At 32.8% G+C, this 20827-nt stretch overlaps 1 protein-coding gene across 3 annotated transcripts in view; it reads right to left on the bottom strand.

Annotated features, from left to right (window-relative positions):
• LOC139514698 (uncharacterized) overlaps positions 1–20827 on the bottom strand; it is a 103655-nt gene that overhangs the window by 5949 nt on the left and 76879 nt on the right. For all 3 annotated transcript variants that reach the window (XM_071304235.1, XM_071304225.1, XM_071304243.1), the window contains 8 exons: positions 18041–18244; positions 14002–14175; positions 10732–10929; positions 8710–8844; positions 7916–7980; positions 4377–4519; positions 2380–2488; positions 1350–1495 (listed from right to left, as the gene is read on the bottom strand). In XM_071304235.1, coding sequence (XP_071160336.1) covers positions 1350–1495; positions 2380–2488; positions 4377–4519; positions 7916–7980; positions 8710–8844; positions 10732–10929; positions 14002–14175; positions 18041–18244 — 1174 coding nt within the window. The remainder of the gene's footprint in view (positions 1–1349; positions 1496–2379; positions 2489–4376; positions 4520–7915; positions 7981–8709; positions 8845–10731; positions 10930–14001; positions 14176–18040; positions 18245–20827) is intronic.

The raw sequence follows: 20827 nt of genomic DNA, 5'->3' as shown, positions 1-20827 counted from the left end.
ACTTTACTTTATTTTGTCATCATAATAATTGTTTTTGTATATGGTAAAGTTATTATAACAAATGACCAACCACATATCTTTTCTTGGCTTTCATCATTTACTTATTTAGGTCGGTCGTTACCATATGTGAATTAATACTGTTTGTAACAGTTTTTAACCATTGTGCACCTACGATGAGTACAGCATTGAAGACTGTATTTAACTGATGTTGAAATCTCATTATTCAATTTTGAAAAGCGTGGTCAAATGTCAAATCACAAAAATATTGAACTCGGAGGATAATTCAAAACGGGAAGTTTCTGATCAAATGGCAAAATCAAAAGCTCAAACACACCAAACGAATTGACAACAACTATCATATTCCTGACTTGGTACAAACATGTTGTTATGTAGAAACAGGGGATTAAAACGCCAGTTTAATATAAGAAATCTAAACGTACAGGCTCCGTCTGCAGGGTACATTGCGAGGGCTGGCTGCTAAGGATGCATCAACCAAAAGTCAATAAAAAAAGAAATTGTCACGGAATGGAATAGGCCATTCACAAAATGTTAGTAAATACGACACATTTTTACATCTAATGATCTAAAAACGCATTTCCTAGTAGACTACCGTTTTGCCAAATGAGGATCAAACCATATATAAAGCCAAATTAATGACGAAGTTGAAACCATTCAAGACCGGATTTTAAAACATGGGCTAAATACGAAGTGCTGACTACTGGGCTGATGATAATTTTTAGAGGAGCTAATATTAAAGAACATCAAATTTATATTTCATACATTGTATTACATTCTTTCATCGATCAAACAATACTTTATTCAAACAAAAATATTTACCTCCGAGTCGTCTTTAATCATGAAACGGATGTTACATGCCAGTCATTATATTCATATCTATAAGACAAACTTTTTACCTCAAGGGTTTTCAGAAAAGTACGAGTGTTATTCGACGAGACAATGGGTATACACGAAAATACACTTTTATATCTGCATCATTTCCTCTCACAAAATTACAATTAGCAAACCTTCAACTCCGGGGCATTTCACATATCTCCTCCTGGCTTTAAAGAAATTCTTACTGCCCAACACTTTTGATCGTTATAGAATTCATCTATTACAGTAGATTTTAATTTTGATTACCATAATGATTCTATTTTTTTTTGTATTTCCTAGGATTGATTTTTCTATTTCGTTGTCGTCTTATTTAGGATTGAAGCCTATTGTCAGCCATCGTGGCTTATAGGTACTTTTAAAAGAGTTTTATATTTCGATATATTACACAAATCAAAGAATACTACACGAAGCTTGTTGAGGCAAGTAAAAATTCGGGATACAAATAAACAGATTACCTGCATTCTATGCAAAACACACCGTCACAAAAGTAAATAGTGTACCGATTTTGACCTTCGAAATCAATATATTGTCCTTTTATTGCCACAGTTGTATTCCCTGATAGAATCCCCTTCTTCGGTGAAAAGTTTAAAATTTTCGGGTCCTAAAATAAAACAAAACATTAATTAGATAGTGTGATTACTTTACTAGGATTTATATCACCTCTTTGAGAATTACTATAAGGTAAAAGTATGGACAACATATTACATAAAAGTTAATTATCTTCATTCGCATAATATCAAGATATACAATTTTTAGCATCACACATTTTGATATAAACAAAAAAAATCAACGTTCAAGTGGCATTACCTGTCACAATCACCGAAGTGACCATCATTTTCAAATTTGATTGATAACGATACATAGTCTTGCTTTACTGTATCCGTATTTCGTACGTTTTTAGATTATCTTCTAGTCCATCGGGACGACCCCTGAAGATTTCCAAAAGTCATATAACTTGATATAAAAATACATACATGTACTTACATAGATAGCATGCAAGCACGTCTAATCGGATTTTTTTAAAGATCTTGTTGATTTCATATTAAACATGATTGTAAAAAAATACATTGCAATCATCATTTTGTCTGAAAAAGAATGATCTGTTTTGTGGACCGGATCAATAATATTATGATTATTCCAAGCATCTCCTTTGTTTCACTTTGAAATGTTGACATAGTGTATGCCCATGCGGACCAACATTGGAAACCTATCTCTTCTAAAGTTTACATTTATGGTAACATGAATACGGATTCAAAGCATTTAAATTTTTTTCTTGCAAGTCAAGAATATATCAGTTTCTTTCGTTTAGCTTATTTAGACGGATCTAAATAAATGACAGCTGATATTTATTCCACGTTTGTATTTATTCGAGAAAAAAACTCAAATCGTGTTTCATTCTTTATCAAATTAGTGGTTTATGTCCCTTTCGTACATTAAAAATAATTGTAATTATTTTTATATTAAATAAACATATATTCTAGATACCTTGAAGGTGAAGTATATAGCATTTAAATCGCTGTAGCGGTTGGCGTTTACTGAAACGAATATTCCCGTTGTCTGCGTTGCGTTGTATGTTCCAATAACACACGTCAACCTGTTTTAAAAGAAAAAGAAACTACAGATATATTGCCACATGTGGAGCAGGATCTGCTTACCCTTCCGGAGCACCTGAGATCACCTCCAGTTTTCGGTGGGGTTCGTGTTGCTTAGTCATTAGTTTTCTATGTTGTGTCTTGTGTACTTTTATTTGTCTGTATTTTTTTTTAAATTTTTGCCATAGCGTTGTCAGTTTATTTTCGATCTATGAGTTTGACTGTCCCTCTGGTATCTTTCGCCCCTCTTTTATATTGTAACTAATGGATAGGTTTGGTTTTTTTTTTTATTGAAAAACGATTGAAAGATTAGACCAGCATGAATGCATTAACAATATTAATATTATGTCGGGTTTATACCAAATCTTATCGTAAACCAAATGTATTATATCCTTGTTAGTGTGATAGATAAAATCATCTCATTTTCCATGGACCTTTAGATCGGTTTAATGATGGTCTGATGAATAATTTCATCAATTCTTACAGTTTAGCTAAGTATAAATATGCATAAAGAGTGATGCATATTTATCTCGGATTTTTTTATCTGCATTTGTATATTCATAATTGATTTAGGAGAGTAGATTATCAGTAGAATAGTAATGAATCAAAGTCTTAAGCAGTAAATTTGATAGTTACATCATCTTAAACACAACACGTTGAATTTTCTTATAGGTTATTGATCAGACCTTTTCTTTTTGAAAGACTCTTCTACTGATCGGATAATTTACTCGCAATAATTCCAGATCGTTTCAGTACCTTTACATACAGTTCAGTATGTTTTCAATAAGCGTATAACAGCTACTGAAAAATCTGAGTGTAGCCTGAACATATTGTAATTGAATGCAAGCGAATTGTCTGAACAGAATTTAATTTACTGCAACCTGGAAAACTATGAAATTGATTCGAAAGATGGTACATGACTTAATTATCATTCTTTAGAAGTTTAATACAATGTAGCACTTTTGATCAAAATGACCGTTTCAGTTGAAATTTAAATTACACGTGACCATGGTTATTGCTGCAGAAATTTAATAAACGTATAGTAGGTAATCGGAAAAACATCTTTAACTCATGTATAGTATGACCCGTTCACTTAAGTTTAGGAGGAAGACACTTTGTTACATTCTTAACAAATTATTATGTCTTTTTCCTTGGCAATGATAACGTATGTTTTTCAGTTGCGTAGGTTGCCCATGTTTCGTTTTTCTTTTTATGTTAAAGTACGGAAATATTCAGTGTGCGTCTAAATGGAGACTTCTGTTGTTTTTTTTCCATTTGTCTTTTCTGGAAATTTTATAAATTCTAATGGGGCCTCGGTGGACTCAGTAGCTTCGGAGGCCAAGTGGTCTACTACTGTAATCACTAGCCAGTCAACACTGCGGTTACATTCGACTCCAATCTTAATGGACTAGGATTGTCAGTTTTCTTATCGAAGGTCGTTGGTTTTCACCGGACACTCTCCATCCATAAAAAAATGGCCGCTGCGAAATAGCCCAAAAGTGGCGCTTAGAAGTGGAGTTTAAACGCCAACAATCAATCAAACAATTATAAATTCTAAAGAAATTAAGATTCGATGTGGCGGCATGGTTATAAACATTATTAACATTATCATCATTAACGATAGACGAGATACCTGATCGGAAAAGTACACCGCTAAACATCATGTGATGTGTTACAAAACAGATAAGGCGTCGAGGAAAAGCATTACTCGACCAGCTATAGCTATATTTTATATAGCACAAGTGGTTGAAGTGCCTATGGTGCTGTCCACGGTGCAAACGGTACAGGTGTTGCCGCTATGAAAAAAGCAAAGGTTCGATCCCCGCTGAAGATATAACATTCTTGGGCTTAATTTAAGACGATTTATATATATAAAATACATATATTTACTCGGTATAAGGTGTTGTAACTGTTACATTGTTACATCTCACTCCACCGATATCAATAGAAATACTATCATTATTATTTCCAAGGTAATTTCCAGATATTGTCAACAATGTTCCACCATTAACTGGTCCACTTGCTGGATACACCTATATGACACATGTAATAGATTAGGGAAGCAACAATTAATTACGGTATGAAATCATATTATACAAAACTATAATTATATAGGCATCTGATATTTAAAAGAACCAATGCAATTTGTTAGTAGAATCTGTTATCCATAGAGATGAAATAAATCTGTCTGCTTGAGGTAAGAGTAGCATATATTGATACTTTGAACATAATGAAGAGACATTTAAATCAGAAATGCAATGACCATGATGAAACTTTATAGAATGTAACACAAAATAATCATAAAAATTATAAAGACGACTTTTAAAACAGCAGCTGAGAATTTAAAATTTTAGTTGAGAACCCAATTTATTGTCTAAAACAATTATTTTAAACCTCACATATTTCCATACAATTGTAAGACCAATGTTGTTTATGTGGCATACAGTTGCAGGTCGTCTCTTGTAGACAGTTTTAAATTTACTACTTTGATCATAGTAGTGCATAAAAGAGGAGCGAAAGATACCAGCGGGACAGTCGAACTCATAGACCGAAAATAAACTGACAACGCCATGGCTAAAAAAGAACAGACAACAGACAAATAATAGTACATAAGACACAACATAGAAAACTAAAGACTAGGCAACATGAATCCCAGCAAAAACTGGGGTTGATCTTAGGTGCTCAGGAAGGGTAACCATATCCTGCTCCACATGTGGTACCCGTCGTGATTCTCATGTTATTACAAACCCGGGAAATAGTCTTATTCGCTTGGTTACATTCATGTGAAGGGAAGGGGATTGTAGTTACGACATAAGGAACGTATCCGATATCATCTAGATATTTTAAAACATTTAGAACTCTTGCTTTAATAGCTGCCTCGTGAACAGCAACCCTCTCTCAATTAAATCATGATCGGAAATACAAGCCCGGTAATATCGTATCAATTGGGAGATATATACTCCATATGCAGGCGCTGCTGGAATGTTGCTACATAGAAATGGAAAGTGCAAAATTGAGAAGCTGAAATCATTTCTTTTGTCGAAAAGTTTCGTTTTCAACCGACCCTCATTGTCAATTTCGAGACGTAAGTCAAGATACGAGGCAGCCTTAACTGCATCTGTTGTATCCTTTATCTCTAGTTCGATGGGATGGATGCGTTCAACATAGTCACCAAAATTTGAACTATTTAGTGAGAGATCATCGTCTTTATAGCGGAAAGTAAAGTTAAAGGATATTTCTAACGTCTTATCTTTCGTTCTAAGAAGTTCCTGTATAAAGTCAGCCTCGTAATAATAAAGAAACAAGTCGACAAGAAGAGGGGCACAATTGGGTCCCATTTAAATGCCGACAGTCTATCTGTTGAAAAACACGTCCTCCGAACGTAACAAATATGTTGTCAATCAAGAAATCAAGCATCTTTATAATGTCAGTTTCAGAGAACTTTTTGTTTGAACCAGAGTGATTCTTTACAAAGTAGGATTTATCCCTCCCCAAGACAAGATACTTCTATCTACGATGGCCATTCTTTTTTATGAAACAAAGCAATACAAGCTCTTTCAATTTGTCTTTTAGTTTGGAATGGGGAATATTTGTGTAAAGTGTAGAAAAGGCAAATATTTTAATACTATTGCAAGACGAAAGAGTCTCAGATTATATGTAAGTTAAAAGATCTTTTGTATTTTTTAGTATCCATATCTGATTCACGCCACCTCTAGAATAGAAAGTTTCACAATTACTTTGAAGCCAGGCTTTGATTGCTGATAAAACAGATGTTAATATTTTAGAAAGAGGTTTTGTGGAGCACTTGGAAAACCCAGCAACATGACCTTGTTTGTAAGGACACTTATGTAGTTTAGATATCCAATACAGGGATTAAGTATCCAGTTCTTCGTCTTTGGTTGAAATTCCAAAGAAACATAGAACAGACCTATGATTATCACGGATTTTATCTTTGGTAAGTGTCGTTAGGGTATGTGTTGAATTTCCAAGTGAATTGTCAAAACCTGATTCATTTGTCAAGCAGTTTATGCAATGAGATTTTCACACAAAAACGATGTTTTTTTTAGCTTTGTCAACGGGGACAACATAACTTATGTCACTAGGTAAGGAACAAATCTCATAAACCTGGAACCTATTTCACTAGGTAAGGAACAAATTTCACCAACCCGGTACTTATTTCACCAGGTAAAGTGTGGAACTAATTTCATAGAGATGGAACAAATTATATTGAAATTATCTATGAAAAAAGTTCTTTCAGAACATATTTCCAGTGATATTAGTTCCACTTGAACTTTTTTCACAGGTACAAATTTTGGCTCACATATACATATCAATTAAAACATTCTGTACACCCAACTGATGGGTTCATCTTGTTTTCATAAAATATGAATAGGTTTCGTACATGAAATCAACGCTATAAAATACTTATAAACTTCACGAATAAGTAGTGTATGCTAATCCAATTTCCGTTTGCCAGGCTGTCACGTTATTTTTTTGAAAACTGAATATTAAATAAAGGCAACAGTAGTATACCGCTGTTCAAAAGTCATAAATCGACTGAGAGAAAACAAATCCGGGTTACAAGCTAAAACCGAGGAAAATGCATCAACTATAAGAGAAAAACAACGAAACAACAGAACACTACATTGCAACAAAAAACAAACGACAATGAAATATACATAGCAATACATAAAACTATTAGATAACAAATGTCATATTCGTGACTTGGAATAGGACATTTTAAGAAAGCCATCATGATTAACCCCGCTTATATCTGCGCCTGTCCAAAGTCAGACACCTCTGGCTTTTGTTGATCTTGTTTTTGTCTTTTTTGTTTATTTTGATTCATTTAACATGTTTAATATATGTTCCACAGTTTAGTGTGCCGTTCATTCCTTTCCTCTGAAATAGTTAATGTTTTAACATTACACATTTCTCGTTTCTATTCTCAATTTTGTGGTGATGCCAAAAAAAATTAAAAAATTCCATTTAAAGAAACAGTTATTATTTGAAACCTAAACAAGTTTGTTTTTTTGTAATTTTAAATAAAGTTAATTAGCGGAAAGGATAAAGTTAATGTATCAAAAAGCTGGACTTTCACTCTTATTTGTGTGTTTAAATGTTGTGAGCGCTCATAGACATAAACTGACTGGTGGTCATGTTAATAGTGTTCCAACATAGTCATCAGATGGGGAATATTTGTCATTGACCCATTTTTAAGATTTGCATCTATTATATTTGTATTTTTGTCATATTATAGGAGATTGTTGGTTTTTGTTTTGCATAAAATAAGGATGTGTAGGCACTTGCTTATATTGGGAAGTTAAATGTATGTAAATTTAATGATACTTCAACAAAACATTTTAAAATGATAATCCTTGTATCTATGATGAGAGTATTCAATATCATTAACATTAAGTTTGAAATACCTGATATATTTCAGGCGAACAGTTCGTAGTTAAGTTCTTTGAATTTGGCTCGATACACAATGGACCTGAAACACACACAATGTATGAATATACATTATGAATAATTATCACAAATGTTTTCCTTGTCTCTAAAATTTGCGGAATCTCTAATATAATAGTGTACCTCGATTAACAAACGTTACATACCAAATTGTAAAAAAATGTGTGTTTTTTTATGAAATTTGCATTCAATTTATGTTAAACATTGAAAAAGATTAGAAAAAGGAATAAAATGGATTTTACTCTTTTAAAATAGAGTCTGTTTTATATGTTCCACAGTTTAGTGTGCCGTTCATTCCTTTCCTCTGAAATAGTTAATGTTTTAACATTACACATTTCTCGTTTCTATTCTCAATTTTATGGTGATGCCAAAAAAAAAAAAATACCATTTAAAGAAACAGTATTTTCTCTGTTATGTTTATGGATGAATTTTTCATTTTGTGCTCATTCCACTTAACTACGATTAGGTATACTTACAATATATCCTACAGATGGCTCACTTTCATTCTGCAAATCAATCAACATTATCTACGCTCATCAAGGTTTAATTCTTTATGATACGTTTGATCTTTTTTTACTTAGATTACTTTGTTTTAATTTTGTTGTAATTGTTGACAATGTTCTCATTTAGACTTGTGATTAACCTTTTGGCAAGATAAATCTTAAAATTTTCTTCTGTTGAGTGTTTAGTGTAGTTCAAATGCAAATTACCAAAACTTGGACAGGTTTGGATACATAAAACACTTTTTTCATACCTAATTCACATTTATCCCCTATCCATCCGTTTGCGCATCCATATGTGCAATTTCCTGTTTCAAGGTCACATGGTCCACTGCAGTACTCTGGACACAATTTGCTGCACAGAGGTCCATAGTGTGTAGGGGGACAGCCTTAAAAGCAAATTATGTTATGTATAAGATAGACAAACTTCATCCTATCATGATTATTTAATTTATTTCTATAATTTGGAAAACACAAATATTTTGATGCGTGGTTTAAACCTTTCTATTAAAATATCAAAGGGCTTTTACTTAGCAAAAAAAGAGAAATACGTTAATCATTAAAATCTTGAGTCATTTTCTTTTATCAAATTTCATCATTCATACTTTCCTTTGAATTATTATACCAGATCATCGTTTTTCTTAACTTTACTCATCAACACCATGGTTAAAATCTTGCTTAGGCCGTCTTTGCCTTGTGGGTAGAAACCATTTAAATTTCATGCAGATATTGAGTAACAGATACAAATTCACTGTGGCATGTTTACAGTTATTGATGTTGCATTTTATATTTCATGTATTTCGACTGAAATCTTTACATGACATAACGTTGAATATTTCGAAATTTGTTTTTTTTTTATATTAAGTAACGAATTATAAACACCATCACGACAATAAAGTCAAATAGAAGTGCTATACATTTTGTGTTCCATAACGATAAGGAATGGATCTTTTGAGAAGTCCAAGCTTTATAGCCCATACATATAAATGTCAGAGCATTTTTTCGAATTACACCACAAGCAGACGAAATTTAAAAGAAATAAATCAACAAGAATTAAAAATTCAAAGAACAATTGAAGGTCTTTCCACCTAATACGATATATTTTTATGTTAAAAATAATAAAACTCGGTTAGAAATGTTATTTTCACTGCCAAATGATTACTTATCGTACGTTGATTTTAACAATATATGGTTTCTACACATTTTTGTTTAAAATAAGAGGGATAAGTTTTTACTTCTGGTTTGAAATGTCAATTTTGGTCTGATTTGATAGTTTACTTGACACTGATTCCAAAAATATATGGTTCTATGTACAATCAATAAGTACAAAACATGGCTACTTCCGGTTTACAAAAGGTTATGTCCAGTTGATTTATTCAAGGTCATATGACTTGCCACTTAGTGCACATAGTCCCATAGGTTTATAATGCATAGATTAAAAGTTAAAGAAAAGGTCAAAATCTAGAACGTCAAATCAAGCTTTGACCTTGACCCAAATTTGAAGGTGATGAAACAAGGGTCTCAAATCAAAAGACTCTAGGCCTCTGCTATATATTGTTATTGGGTTATATTACCATACGACTAATATTAGATATCAAAGGGGGAAAAACTCTCATTAAATGTCTACGTACCCTTTCAACTAAAATGTACGTGTTACGACATGTCGCAACTAACAATTGTGTGAAAACATTTTGTAGATATCTTATAAGATTTCTGAAAATAAGTGATAACAAGCCAAAATCAAAATTTTGAACATGACCTTGACCTTTGACCTTGACCTCATTTTCATTTTTAGGACCAAGAACCTCAAATCGAAAGACCCTAGGCATCTATTACTTTTGGTTTTCCAGTTACAAATACATTTCACTTATATCAAATACAAAAGGGAAAATAACTCTCATATGGAATCTCTATACGGCTTCGGTCAAAATTAAATGAAACATTCTGAGGATATAAAGGGCAATTTGAAAACAATAATTTGCCGGTTTCTTATACAGTGGCAAAGTTTTAGAAATAACAAGAAAAAAAATGTTCGGGGAGATAACTCTTCAATGGAAAATTATTCGGTTACGCAATGTTAGTTAAAAAAGCGAACAAACTATACGATATCATATTCCAAATATCTAAGCGACATCTTGCGAAACATCAAAACAGCGAAGGAAAAAAAAATATCAGAAGAAAAGCAATAAGTCTTTCCGTTTCTTTTCGTTATGACAACTCATAATTGTATCCTAATACATTGTCATATCAAGTTTGTTTTGTGTTTTAACACTCACCAACAATCCCAATTTCACATACTTCAAGCTCAGAAAATTTGTTCTGATTTCGAGATACATAGGTAAGGTATCTGAAAATCGAACTGACATTGATCACAGTTGGTACGGATTCACCTCTGTACAACACAGTTCCATTTACCCATAAATCACTAGCGTTTGAAGCGTAAATGGTATGGTTTCCTCGATTTGTGGTGTTCACTTAACAATAAAAATTAAACATTATAATTATAAAATGATACAGAATGTTTGTACGTGACCACCAGTAACAAAAGTATAACAAGTAACACTCACAGGTAGCAATTGCTATTTTAAGTTGTGATAATGATCGTTATATAACAGCGAAATGAAATCAATGGAATAGTAAATACAAGCAAATAACTATAATACAAATACAGAAAATCTTAATGCAGATGTACAAAAACATGAAAAATATACATGTTGTTTCACTATTGTTATATGTACCACCTTTGATAAGTGTTTAGTTTTACTATACTGTTTTACTAATGTTGTGGTACTGTGAACAACATTTGTTTTGGTTAAAAATATTTCCGTACTCCTTACAACAAAATTATTAAATTTAAAGTTACCTGTGTTACGTTATTTTATTTAAAGTAATTTTTTCCCCAATTTACAGTTTTCTGTTTGAAATTGTTTAACATATCATATTTATATTATGTCATAGAACAAACTTATTCGTTCAGTGTATACATATGTATGTTGACTTGTTTTGTTAATATTTTTTTTATCCAGAAATGCCATTTCATTTGATATTTTATAGTGTATCTATGTTATTCTACTTTTTCAGGTTAGGATGAAGTTAGTGACTGTTCAATCAAACTGCATTTGTTTGCATCTATCCTAAGTCAGGAACCTCTTGATCAGTGGTTGTCGTTTGTTTATGTGGTAAAAGAGTGTTTCTCGTTTCGCGTTTTTTATATAGTTTTGACCGTTGATTTTGCTATTTGAATTGTTTTACAATAGGTATTTTGGGGCCCATTAAAGCTTGCTGTTCGGTATGATCCAAGTTTCTGTGTTGAAGTCATTACTTGTCCTATTTATAAATTGTGACTTGGATTGAGAGTTGTTTCATTGGCACTCATACTACATCTTCTCATTTCTATATATCAACATATTCTATGTGGTACTGATTCAATCTCAAGTATATTGTACTTACTATTTCGCCATACTGTTTATAAGAAAGACGTGAAAGGAATAAACGTCTTTCTTATAAACAGTATGGCGTAAATTGTAGGTAAAATATACTTGAGATGGGATCAATACCACATAGAATATATTGATATATAGAAATAAGAAGAAGCAGTAGGTTGATTTATGTTGATCATTGTTATTTTGCTCAGTTTCTTCCGTTACCTATGCTAACATCGGACGCGGACGTATTTTGAACTGAGTTTCACTGTGCGTATTGCTGTGTGTTTGTTTATTAAACATTGGCTAGAGATAAAGCGGGAGGGATGAGATCTTTCAAAATTTGTTTCATCCTACCGCATTTGTTTGCGCCTTTCCTAAGCCAGGAATGAACTATATATCAATTGTTTGTTCTTGTGGCTGATACGTGGTGTAAACACAGAAACACGCACAGTAAAACTCAATTTAAAAAAAGTCCGCGTCCGATGTCAGCACAAGTAACAGAAGAAACTTAGCAAAATAATAATGATCAACATAAATGGACTACTAGCAGTAACTGACATTCCAGCTTCAGACCTCAATTAAACTGACCGAAAGATTATGTCATCATCATATGAACATTGGGCAGAATCTCTCCTGTTAGAGTTTTATAAACATGCACACAAGAGAGAACATATTTATTAGATTCGTATATTCTTCTTATCAAATGAACAACTGATATGTTGTTTTTCATTGTAATTATATATAAGTTGTAATTACATATGAATGTTTCAATGTTTCAACTGATTGCATATTTTGACATCGTAAAGCAACACAGTAAAATGTGCCTAAAACAAAAGAAGTGAAAAAGCAATAGAACACTTAACCTATGAAATTAAAATGCAACATATTCAGACTCACTAGCATCGGGGCGATAACAGAACACGTACTAAAAGAGGGGCGCAAGATACCAGATGAACAGTCAAATAAATAAATCGAAAACAAACTGACAACGCCATGGCTAACAATGAAAAAGACAGTAAAATAATAGTACACAAATACCAACATAGAAAACTAGAAACTGAGCAACACAAACCACACCAAAACTTGGGGTGATCTCAGGTGCTCCGGAATGGTAAGCAGATCCTGCTCCACATGTGGCACCCGTCGTGTTGCTCATGTTATTACAAACCCGGTAAATAGTCTAATTCGGTAGGTCACATTCATGAACATGGAAGGAATGTAAAAAAAAACATATCCGATATCATTGGTGAAACGGTTATTCCATAACGGTCAACCAACTCGTGATGGCGTCCGTGAAATTTACGAAGGGATGATTTCAACTTCCCCATTAGGAACTCTTGGTCAATAGCTTCCTTGTGAGCAGCAACCCTTTATCACGGAAATCATGATATGAAATACAAGCGCGGTAATGTCGTATCAATTGTGAGATACATACTCCGCATGCAGACGTTGCTACATAGAAATGGAAAGTTCACAATTGGGAAGCTGAAATCATCTCGTTTGTCGTGAAGTTTTGTTTTCAACCGACCCTCATTGTCAATTCTTAATGTAAGTCAAGATATAAGGCAGACTTAGCTGTATGTGTTGTATCTTTTATCTGTAGTTCGATAGGTTAGATGCGTTCAACATAGTAACCAAATTGTGAATTATTTAGTGAGAGAACATCATCTATATAGCGGAAAATAAAGTTAAAGGATATTGCTAACTTCTGATTTTTCATCCTAAGCAGTTCCTTTATGAAGTCAGCCTCATAATAAAGAAACAAGTCGGCAAGAAGAGGGGCACAATTCGTTCCCATTGGAATGCCGACATTCTGTTGAAAAACACGTCCTCCAAACGTACTAAAACATGCGACGGATTTTTCTGCATGCAAAATGAAGGAGTACATTAAGTCATTCTTTAGAAGTAAAGCAAACCACTATATTTGACTTCACCAAACGGAAATTCTTGTAGCTAATGAATACTAAAGCTGTATTATAAATTCAATGTACATAGTCTGAAACAATCATCTAACGTTCGATCTCCATTACTGACTAGTTTTATTAGAATATAAAGGTAAAAGATTTAAATTTTTGTATCCTGTTTCCATATCATATAATAGAAGGAATGATGATAACATACCAATTAAAGTTATATATATTTCCGTCACAATGCCTATTTCCATAAGGTCCACCTGAACTAGTATATTGGATCCTTGTGCTATGACACATGATGTTAAATTTCCATCTTTTACTAATCTAGCTTGTTCATTGTCAGTTGTATTGATCAAAATTGAACTCTCAAATACCATGTTATCTGTAAGTAAATTAACATGATTAATGTTTAATGCTAAATTACTTATTATCAATTTTCCAATGTGATATTGATAGTGAACATATTTATGCCGCAGTTTGTTATGAGTATCCATGCATACCAAACCTTTATTCAGTAAATAAAAAAACTCTGTAAGAAAGGCTACTGTCGCCAGTAAATAGGACCAATCACGGGATCAACAATGAAAAAATTCAACAAAGATACAAGTATCATTCTTATTAGACATGCTTACTATAAGCCGATACCGAAACCGAATAAACGGTAAATCTTTATTATGTTAATTAACTAAACATATTCACTCCATTACATTGTTTGAAATGTGAATACACAAGACGGAGTATTACTTCAATTCATCAATTTTCATTAATCAACAAAAAGCAAAGTTAAATTCAATCATTGTAAATACACTTATTAATATAAAACAAGTAATATACAATTTACGATGTTGATACTATTTATTTGTGGTGTACATTAATCATGAAGCAGGTTTCGTCGTACGGAATGAGCTGCACATAGTTCTACAATAGGTGCAAAATCGTTCTGACTATTTCTATAAAGAGAACCTATTATTTTATTAATTTTCATTCGTCTTATGGAATATTCTACATAAACTCTTCTTGCACGATTTTTTTCATCGGTAAATTAGCGTTGATCGCAAATATTGCATTTTGATTGCGTAGCTGTCTTACACTTACAATATATGGTGTTGCAATAGGATGTTCAGATGAATTGTTATCGCCAAGTAAGTACCAATCACGAGACAACGGTAGTATCTCGTGTGACCCGATCGCATTCATCAATCTGTAAGTCATCGCTTCATGGTTATGACATAGGACACCGGACTTGATGCATCTAATTTTCTGTCCTGTGTCTATTGATACATTGTATACGACGATGTTCACTATAAAACTGGTTTTCGTTTGGGCGATCTATTCTATAGAAGAGGGACGAAAGATACCAAAGTGACAGTCAAAATAAATGATGCAATCAATAGATCTAACTGCTTCTTCCAACTCTGGTCAATCACTCTCCATAGATTCCCATTCTTCAGCTAAAGACCATTTTTTCATTGATTTGAGAGCTTGATGAAGGATTGGCCAAATTTCCTGAAAAGCTTTATATAAAGTTTTGCTAACATCAAACATCAAAGCCATTTGTTAAAATGTAGAGTAACATCTTAACCAAATTAAAACCTTTAAAGGTTTATTTTGACAGCTTATTCATGTTAGAAATACCGCTTCTTTATTTCTCTGTCTGCTTAGCGCACTCATGCGTATTATATATACTTCATTAAAAATATCTGCTATTTCACCCGTACGTAGTTCGGAAGAAGTTGAATTTATGTCTTATACATTTCTGGTAAATATCATTTCCTTGATATGGGTATAAACTTTAATCAGGTAGTTAGTTATAAGGCTATTGATGAATTTGCTAAATAGTTGAGGATGAAGATGAACCCGAATTATCATCTCTTCCCAAACCTAGCCCCTTAAGAGAGACAACCAAAATTGCTACCAGAAAAAGAAAAGGAGATGGACGATGAAGATGAAACAGAAGTGCAACCTGGCACATCAAGAGGGGCAATCAGACGTGCTTTCTGATGAAAAAGGAAATGGAGAGAGAAAACATAACAATGTATACCATACTGTTGAAAGTAATTTGCCGAAAGCACACAAGCTTTTATGATCCTTAGTTTTTGATACAGATTAATAGTAGTCACTCAATTATACTGGAATAAAAGTGTTTGCCTGTATAAGTACTTGTTTTTGTTCATTTGTAAATTAAAGGGTCTCTTTATATATATAGTCGGAACGATATAATTATTGCACATATTATAGAACTATGTAAAGTCATTTCTCTTTGACAAAACTTGTTTTATGATTAATGTACATCATCAATACATTTGTATATACTAGTACATCTTAGTTAAAATTGAGAATGGAAATGGGGAATGTGTCATGCAAAGAGACAACAACCCGACCATAGAACAGACAACAGCAACAGGTCACCAACAGGTCTTCAATGCAACGAGAAATTCCCGCACCCGGAGGCCTCCTTCAGCTGGCCCCTAAACAAATGTATATACTAGTTCAGTGATAATGAACGCCATACTATAAAACTCCAAGTTGTACACAAGAAACTAAAGTTAAAAATAATACAAGACTAATAAAGGCCAGAGGCTCCTGACGTGGGACAGGCCCAAAAATGCGACGGGGTTAAACATGTTTATGAGATATCAACCCTCTCCCTATACCTCTATGTCGAAAAGTAAACGCATAACAATACGCACATTAAAATTCAGTTCAAGAGAAGTTCGAGTCTGATGTCAGAATATGTAGTTGTATATTACAATGTACTTACATAAGTGTTTTTAATACTGTTTGAATTTAAATTTGCTTTTTGATAGATTCATGAAATAATACTCTGTATTGCTATGTGTTTCTTTATTCTATGTTGGCTGAAGATGGTTGATATCTTACAAAACTGTTATACCACTGTCCCATGTTAGGGGGAGGGTTGGGATCCCGCTAACATGTTTAACCCCGCCACATTATGTATGTATGTGCCTGTCCCACGCCAGGAGCCTGCAATTCAGTGATTGTCGTTTGCAATCATACCACATCTTCGTTTTTATATTAACCCCGCCGCATTTTTGCGTCTGTCCAAAGTCAGGAGCCTCTGGTCTTTTAGTCTTGTATGTTTTTTTAATTTTAATTCAATTATAGGTGTTGATGTTTTTAATGTGACCTCTAAACTAGTACACAATGTTTTAGGGACCAGCTGAGGATCCGGACCGCCTCCGGTTGCGGAATTTCTCGCTGGTTGCGTTGAAGACCAATTGGTGGCCTTCGGGTGTTGTTTGCTCTTTGGTCGAGTTGTTGTCTCTTTGACAAATTCCCCATTTCCATTTTCAGTTTTATCCATCTAGTGTATTCAAATTTCAAACAATATTATAAAGTTAATTTATTGTTTTGTTATTAATCAGTCTGTTTGTTTTTATTGAATAGTTTCACCTTTCGTCATTATGATTTGTTCAATGGAAATTTGATAATAAATCTTAAATACGTATGACATATTATAACAGTATTGGCAGTCATAGAAACATGGGGCAGAATTATTGGCTGGGAATTAATCAAAATGGTACTCATTTTTTGTTTGGTTTGTGTTTTAGCATTTTCGCAGTGATATGTAAATGTGGACATTTGGATTAAAAGACAAATCGTAAGTGGCCTCATTAAAATTCATTCATAATTGTTTAAGACATAGACGTAGGGAGAGGCGGTATGATTGTGGATGAGACACCTAGACACTAGAGACCAAAAGACATACCTATAAGCAACTATAGATAACCGCTATGCCTTAAGTTATTACAAATCTTATTTCTTTTATTTTGATAGGGCGTAAAGACCTAGTATCAGGTTAATACACACTTCTACATTTGCATTCATTTAATGCCGCAGTCCCACGATATATATATAAGAGATTCAAATTATATCAAGGACCCCTGTCCTCAGTTTTAGTGACTTTTTTTTTTAAAAAGGAGCCTAATTTGCAAGTGTCCTGTTTTGTTTCAGGATTGAGGATATGTTTTAATTTATCCATATCATTTAAGATAATATAACGCTAAATACAATCAACAATTTTTCAATTTTTAGATGCATGTTATTTTTGCAATATTATACAAAATAATATAGATAAGATATATTAAGTGCGAATTCATTTCGCATGTTGTATCAACAACTATTTTCATTTTACTCTTATACATGTAAATGTACAATTACTTGATAAATGTCGATTTTAGTAATTACAATTCGAATCTTCTGAATATGTTCAAATAATTACTTACATTTGTCACAGTAGGATCCTGTACGCCTTATTTTACAACCTTCGGTACAAACTGCAGTATCTCTATCGCAATTACTTTTCAAACAGTTTTTATCGCTACATCCTCCAAATATACAGGAACCATTTCCAGGGAAGCAATGCTGCTCCATACAACTTTCGGCACAGGAGATCTCACAGCTACTCCCCCAAAATGTTTTTTGACAACCTTAAGCAATATGAAGGTTAGATAATGTAATCAGTTAAACAAATATCAACACTTTAAAATATAAAGCCTTTGATATCGTTCAAACAAATATCATCTGTTATCATGGATTTCTTTTGTATTTCAGTTGGTAAAAAAGTGAAGTTTTGGAATATTGTATTACCTTACTAACTAATGATTGTTTGAGAAATTGTGAATGTGAAGATAATGTTCGAATTTTTGTATGGGTAATTGATCTGATGTCTTCTATAATATAAAGATGTACACGAAGGAAGTTTAATCGCAATAATCCCTATACATGCATTGATCGTTTTCGCAGTAGAGTTACTCAGTAAACTAACCAACCTGTTTAATTGACAATTGATTTCATTTTACTCTTGAATCTGCTTGACAAAAGTGCCACTGTACTTACGCAAACACAAATCAATCACCGTTTACCATGTGCACATGTGCATGTTTTATGAGTAAGCAAAAATGTAACTTATATATATAACAGATGTATGTTTCGAAATCGATCAACGTCTCCTCATCGGTTGCAAAGCACTTTTTCTTTTTTCTAAATCAATTTAGTTTTCAATCAAGATAACACAGTCACAATAGTATGGTAAATTGTCTTTTATGTTAAAAGACAATGTCATAATACTATGATAATGTCATTTACACAGTTCAAACATCACCGCACGTCAACCTTTGTACAACAGAAAAGCTGATTAGACATTAGTGACAATTTGGTCACGCCCTCATAAATTGGTGTAAGTCCTATCAAATACCGTCAGAATGTTTCCTTTAAAATTATTTTACACACAAGAAACTGTATTTTCTTATTAAACAAAACAAAAATATTCACGTTTAGAAACATTTTTAATGTTGACGTTTTGAGATACTAAGAACTTGTTTTAAGTGTATAGAATTAAGAGGTCAATATGACTTTTAAACAGTTGGATTTTTCAAATTTAATAAAAGATGTTTTTAGTTAGTTTTTTTTTTCTTTAAAATTATATCATGATTCTTTGATATTTTCCATTATCTTCTGAAATTTTGAATAAGATAAATAATTTAATGTTTTTATACTTAACATTTAAAATTTTACTCTGCGTGTATAAATAGCATTGAAAGCACATATTACAAACGATAAAAACGGAATTGCTAGAAGAAAATGAGCCACTCTTCCTAAGGTTGCGAATGAATATGTTCGTTATCTGATTATATGAGTTTAACAATCGAAACCCCTATTAACGTCGCATGACAAGCACGAAAAATGGCGAAACTGAACTTCCAACAGCGGGCGATGATTTCTAATCATACAATATTCTTCTTCATCTTCTTCCGAATACGGGAGTAGACTCCTAAGTAGGAGTGTAAAACTTCCCGGAACTTTTAACTTTTTAGGATTAAAATTCATTTGCCAGTCCTCTTCCCTTTGTACTAAACTAGATAAATCTTTTTGAAGTAATTGTGCATCAGAACTGTGTTTTACATTTCTATATATACAATAAGCAGTTATCTGTAAACATGTTCTGGTAAGTCATTAATAAAAAGCAAAAATAATGTTGGGCCTAATACTGTTCCCTGAGGGACACCAGAGTCAACAGCTAATTTAGAAGATTTAACACCATTTAAAAGTACCTGCTGTTGCCTGGCAGCTAAACAATCATTGATCCAATTTAAGTTTTGATTCATAATACCGTAATAATCTAATGTTTGGGATAATCTTTGATGGGGGACTTTATTAAATGTTATAGAAAAATTTAAAAGCATAACATCTATTTGATAACCATATGCCAATGATTTTACTAGATCTTGTATACTAAAAATTAGTTTGGTCTCGCAAGACCTTTTACTCCTAAACCATGTTGACTGTCATTTCATATGTTATTATTTTTTAGATGTTTTCTGATGTTGCTTGTTAAAATAAGTTCTAGAATTTTACAACATATGACAGTTAATGAAACTGGTCTATAATTAATAGCGTTATGCTTGTTACCTTTTATAAATATGGGTACAACACTAGCCTGCTTCCAATCAGCAATCTTGCAATGGATATTTTAAATGCATTGAAAACATTTTCTATCCTAAATTGCTTCTTTGTTAAATTTTAAACTTTAATGCGCTATTTCATGGTACACCGACCCGAGAAGTAAAATGAAATATGGTAAGACAGCAACCATTTGATTTTCTGGGGGGCGGGGGCTATGGATTTTTTTTCGGACAAACTTTTTTTTCGCCTTTTTTTCGCGACAAGTCCAAAACAATTTTGTTCTTTCAATTTTAGCATTACATATAGTGGCAGCTGAGGGTGAAACAAACATTTTTTTTTCACACAGGGTCACAAACAAATTATTTTTTTCTTCAAAACCTGGAAACAAACTTTTTCTTCCAAAAAAATCCATAGCCTCCTCCCCACCGCCAGAAAATCAAATGGTTGCTGCCTAATTGTTTCATGATATATTTTAGCCATCATTTGTGACTTTCAACAATAGTACGGCGGCTTGGTGAAAAATTGTGAACATCCTGCTACAAGCATGAAATTTGGCATAGACCTTCCTCAACTACTACTCTTGTATTTCAGATAGGGAGGCATTTGAA

The sequence above is a fragment of the Mytilus edulis genome, chromosome 1 (genome assembly GCF_963676685.1).
Source record: "Mytilus edulis chromosome 1, xbMytEdul2.2, whole genome shotgun sequence".
NCBI lineage: Eukaryota > Metazoa > Mollusca > Bivalvia > Mytilida > Mytilidae > Mytilus > Mytilus edulis.
The sequence above is the reverse complement of the archived record's forward strand: the minus strand, read 5'-3'. Positions and strand labels throughout refer to the sequence as shown.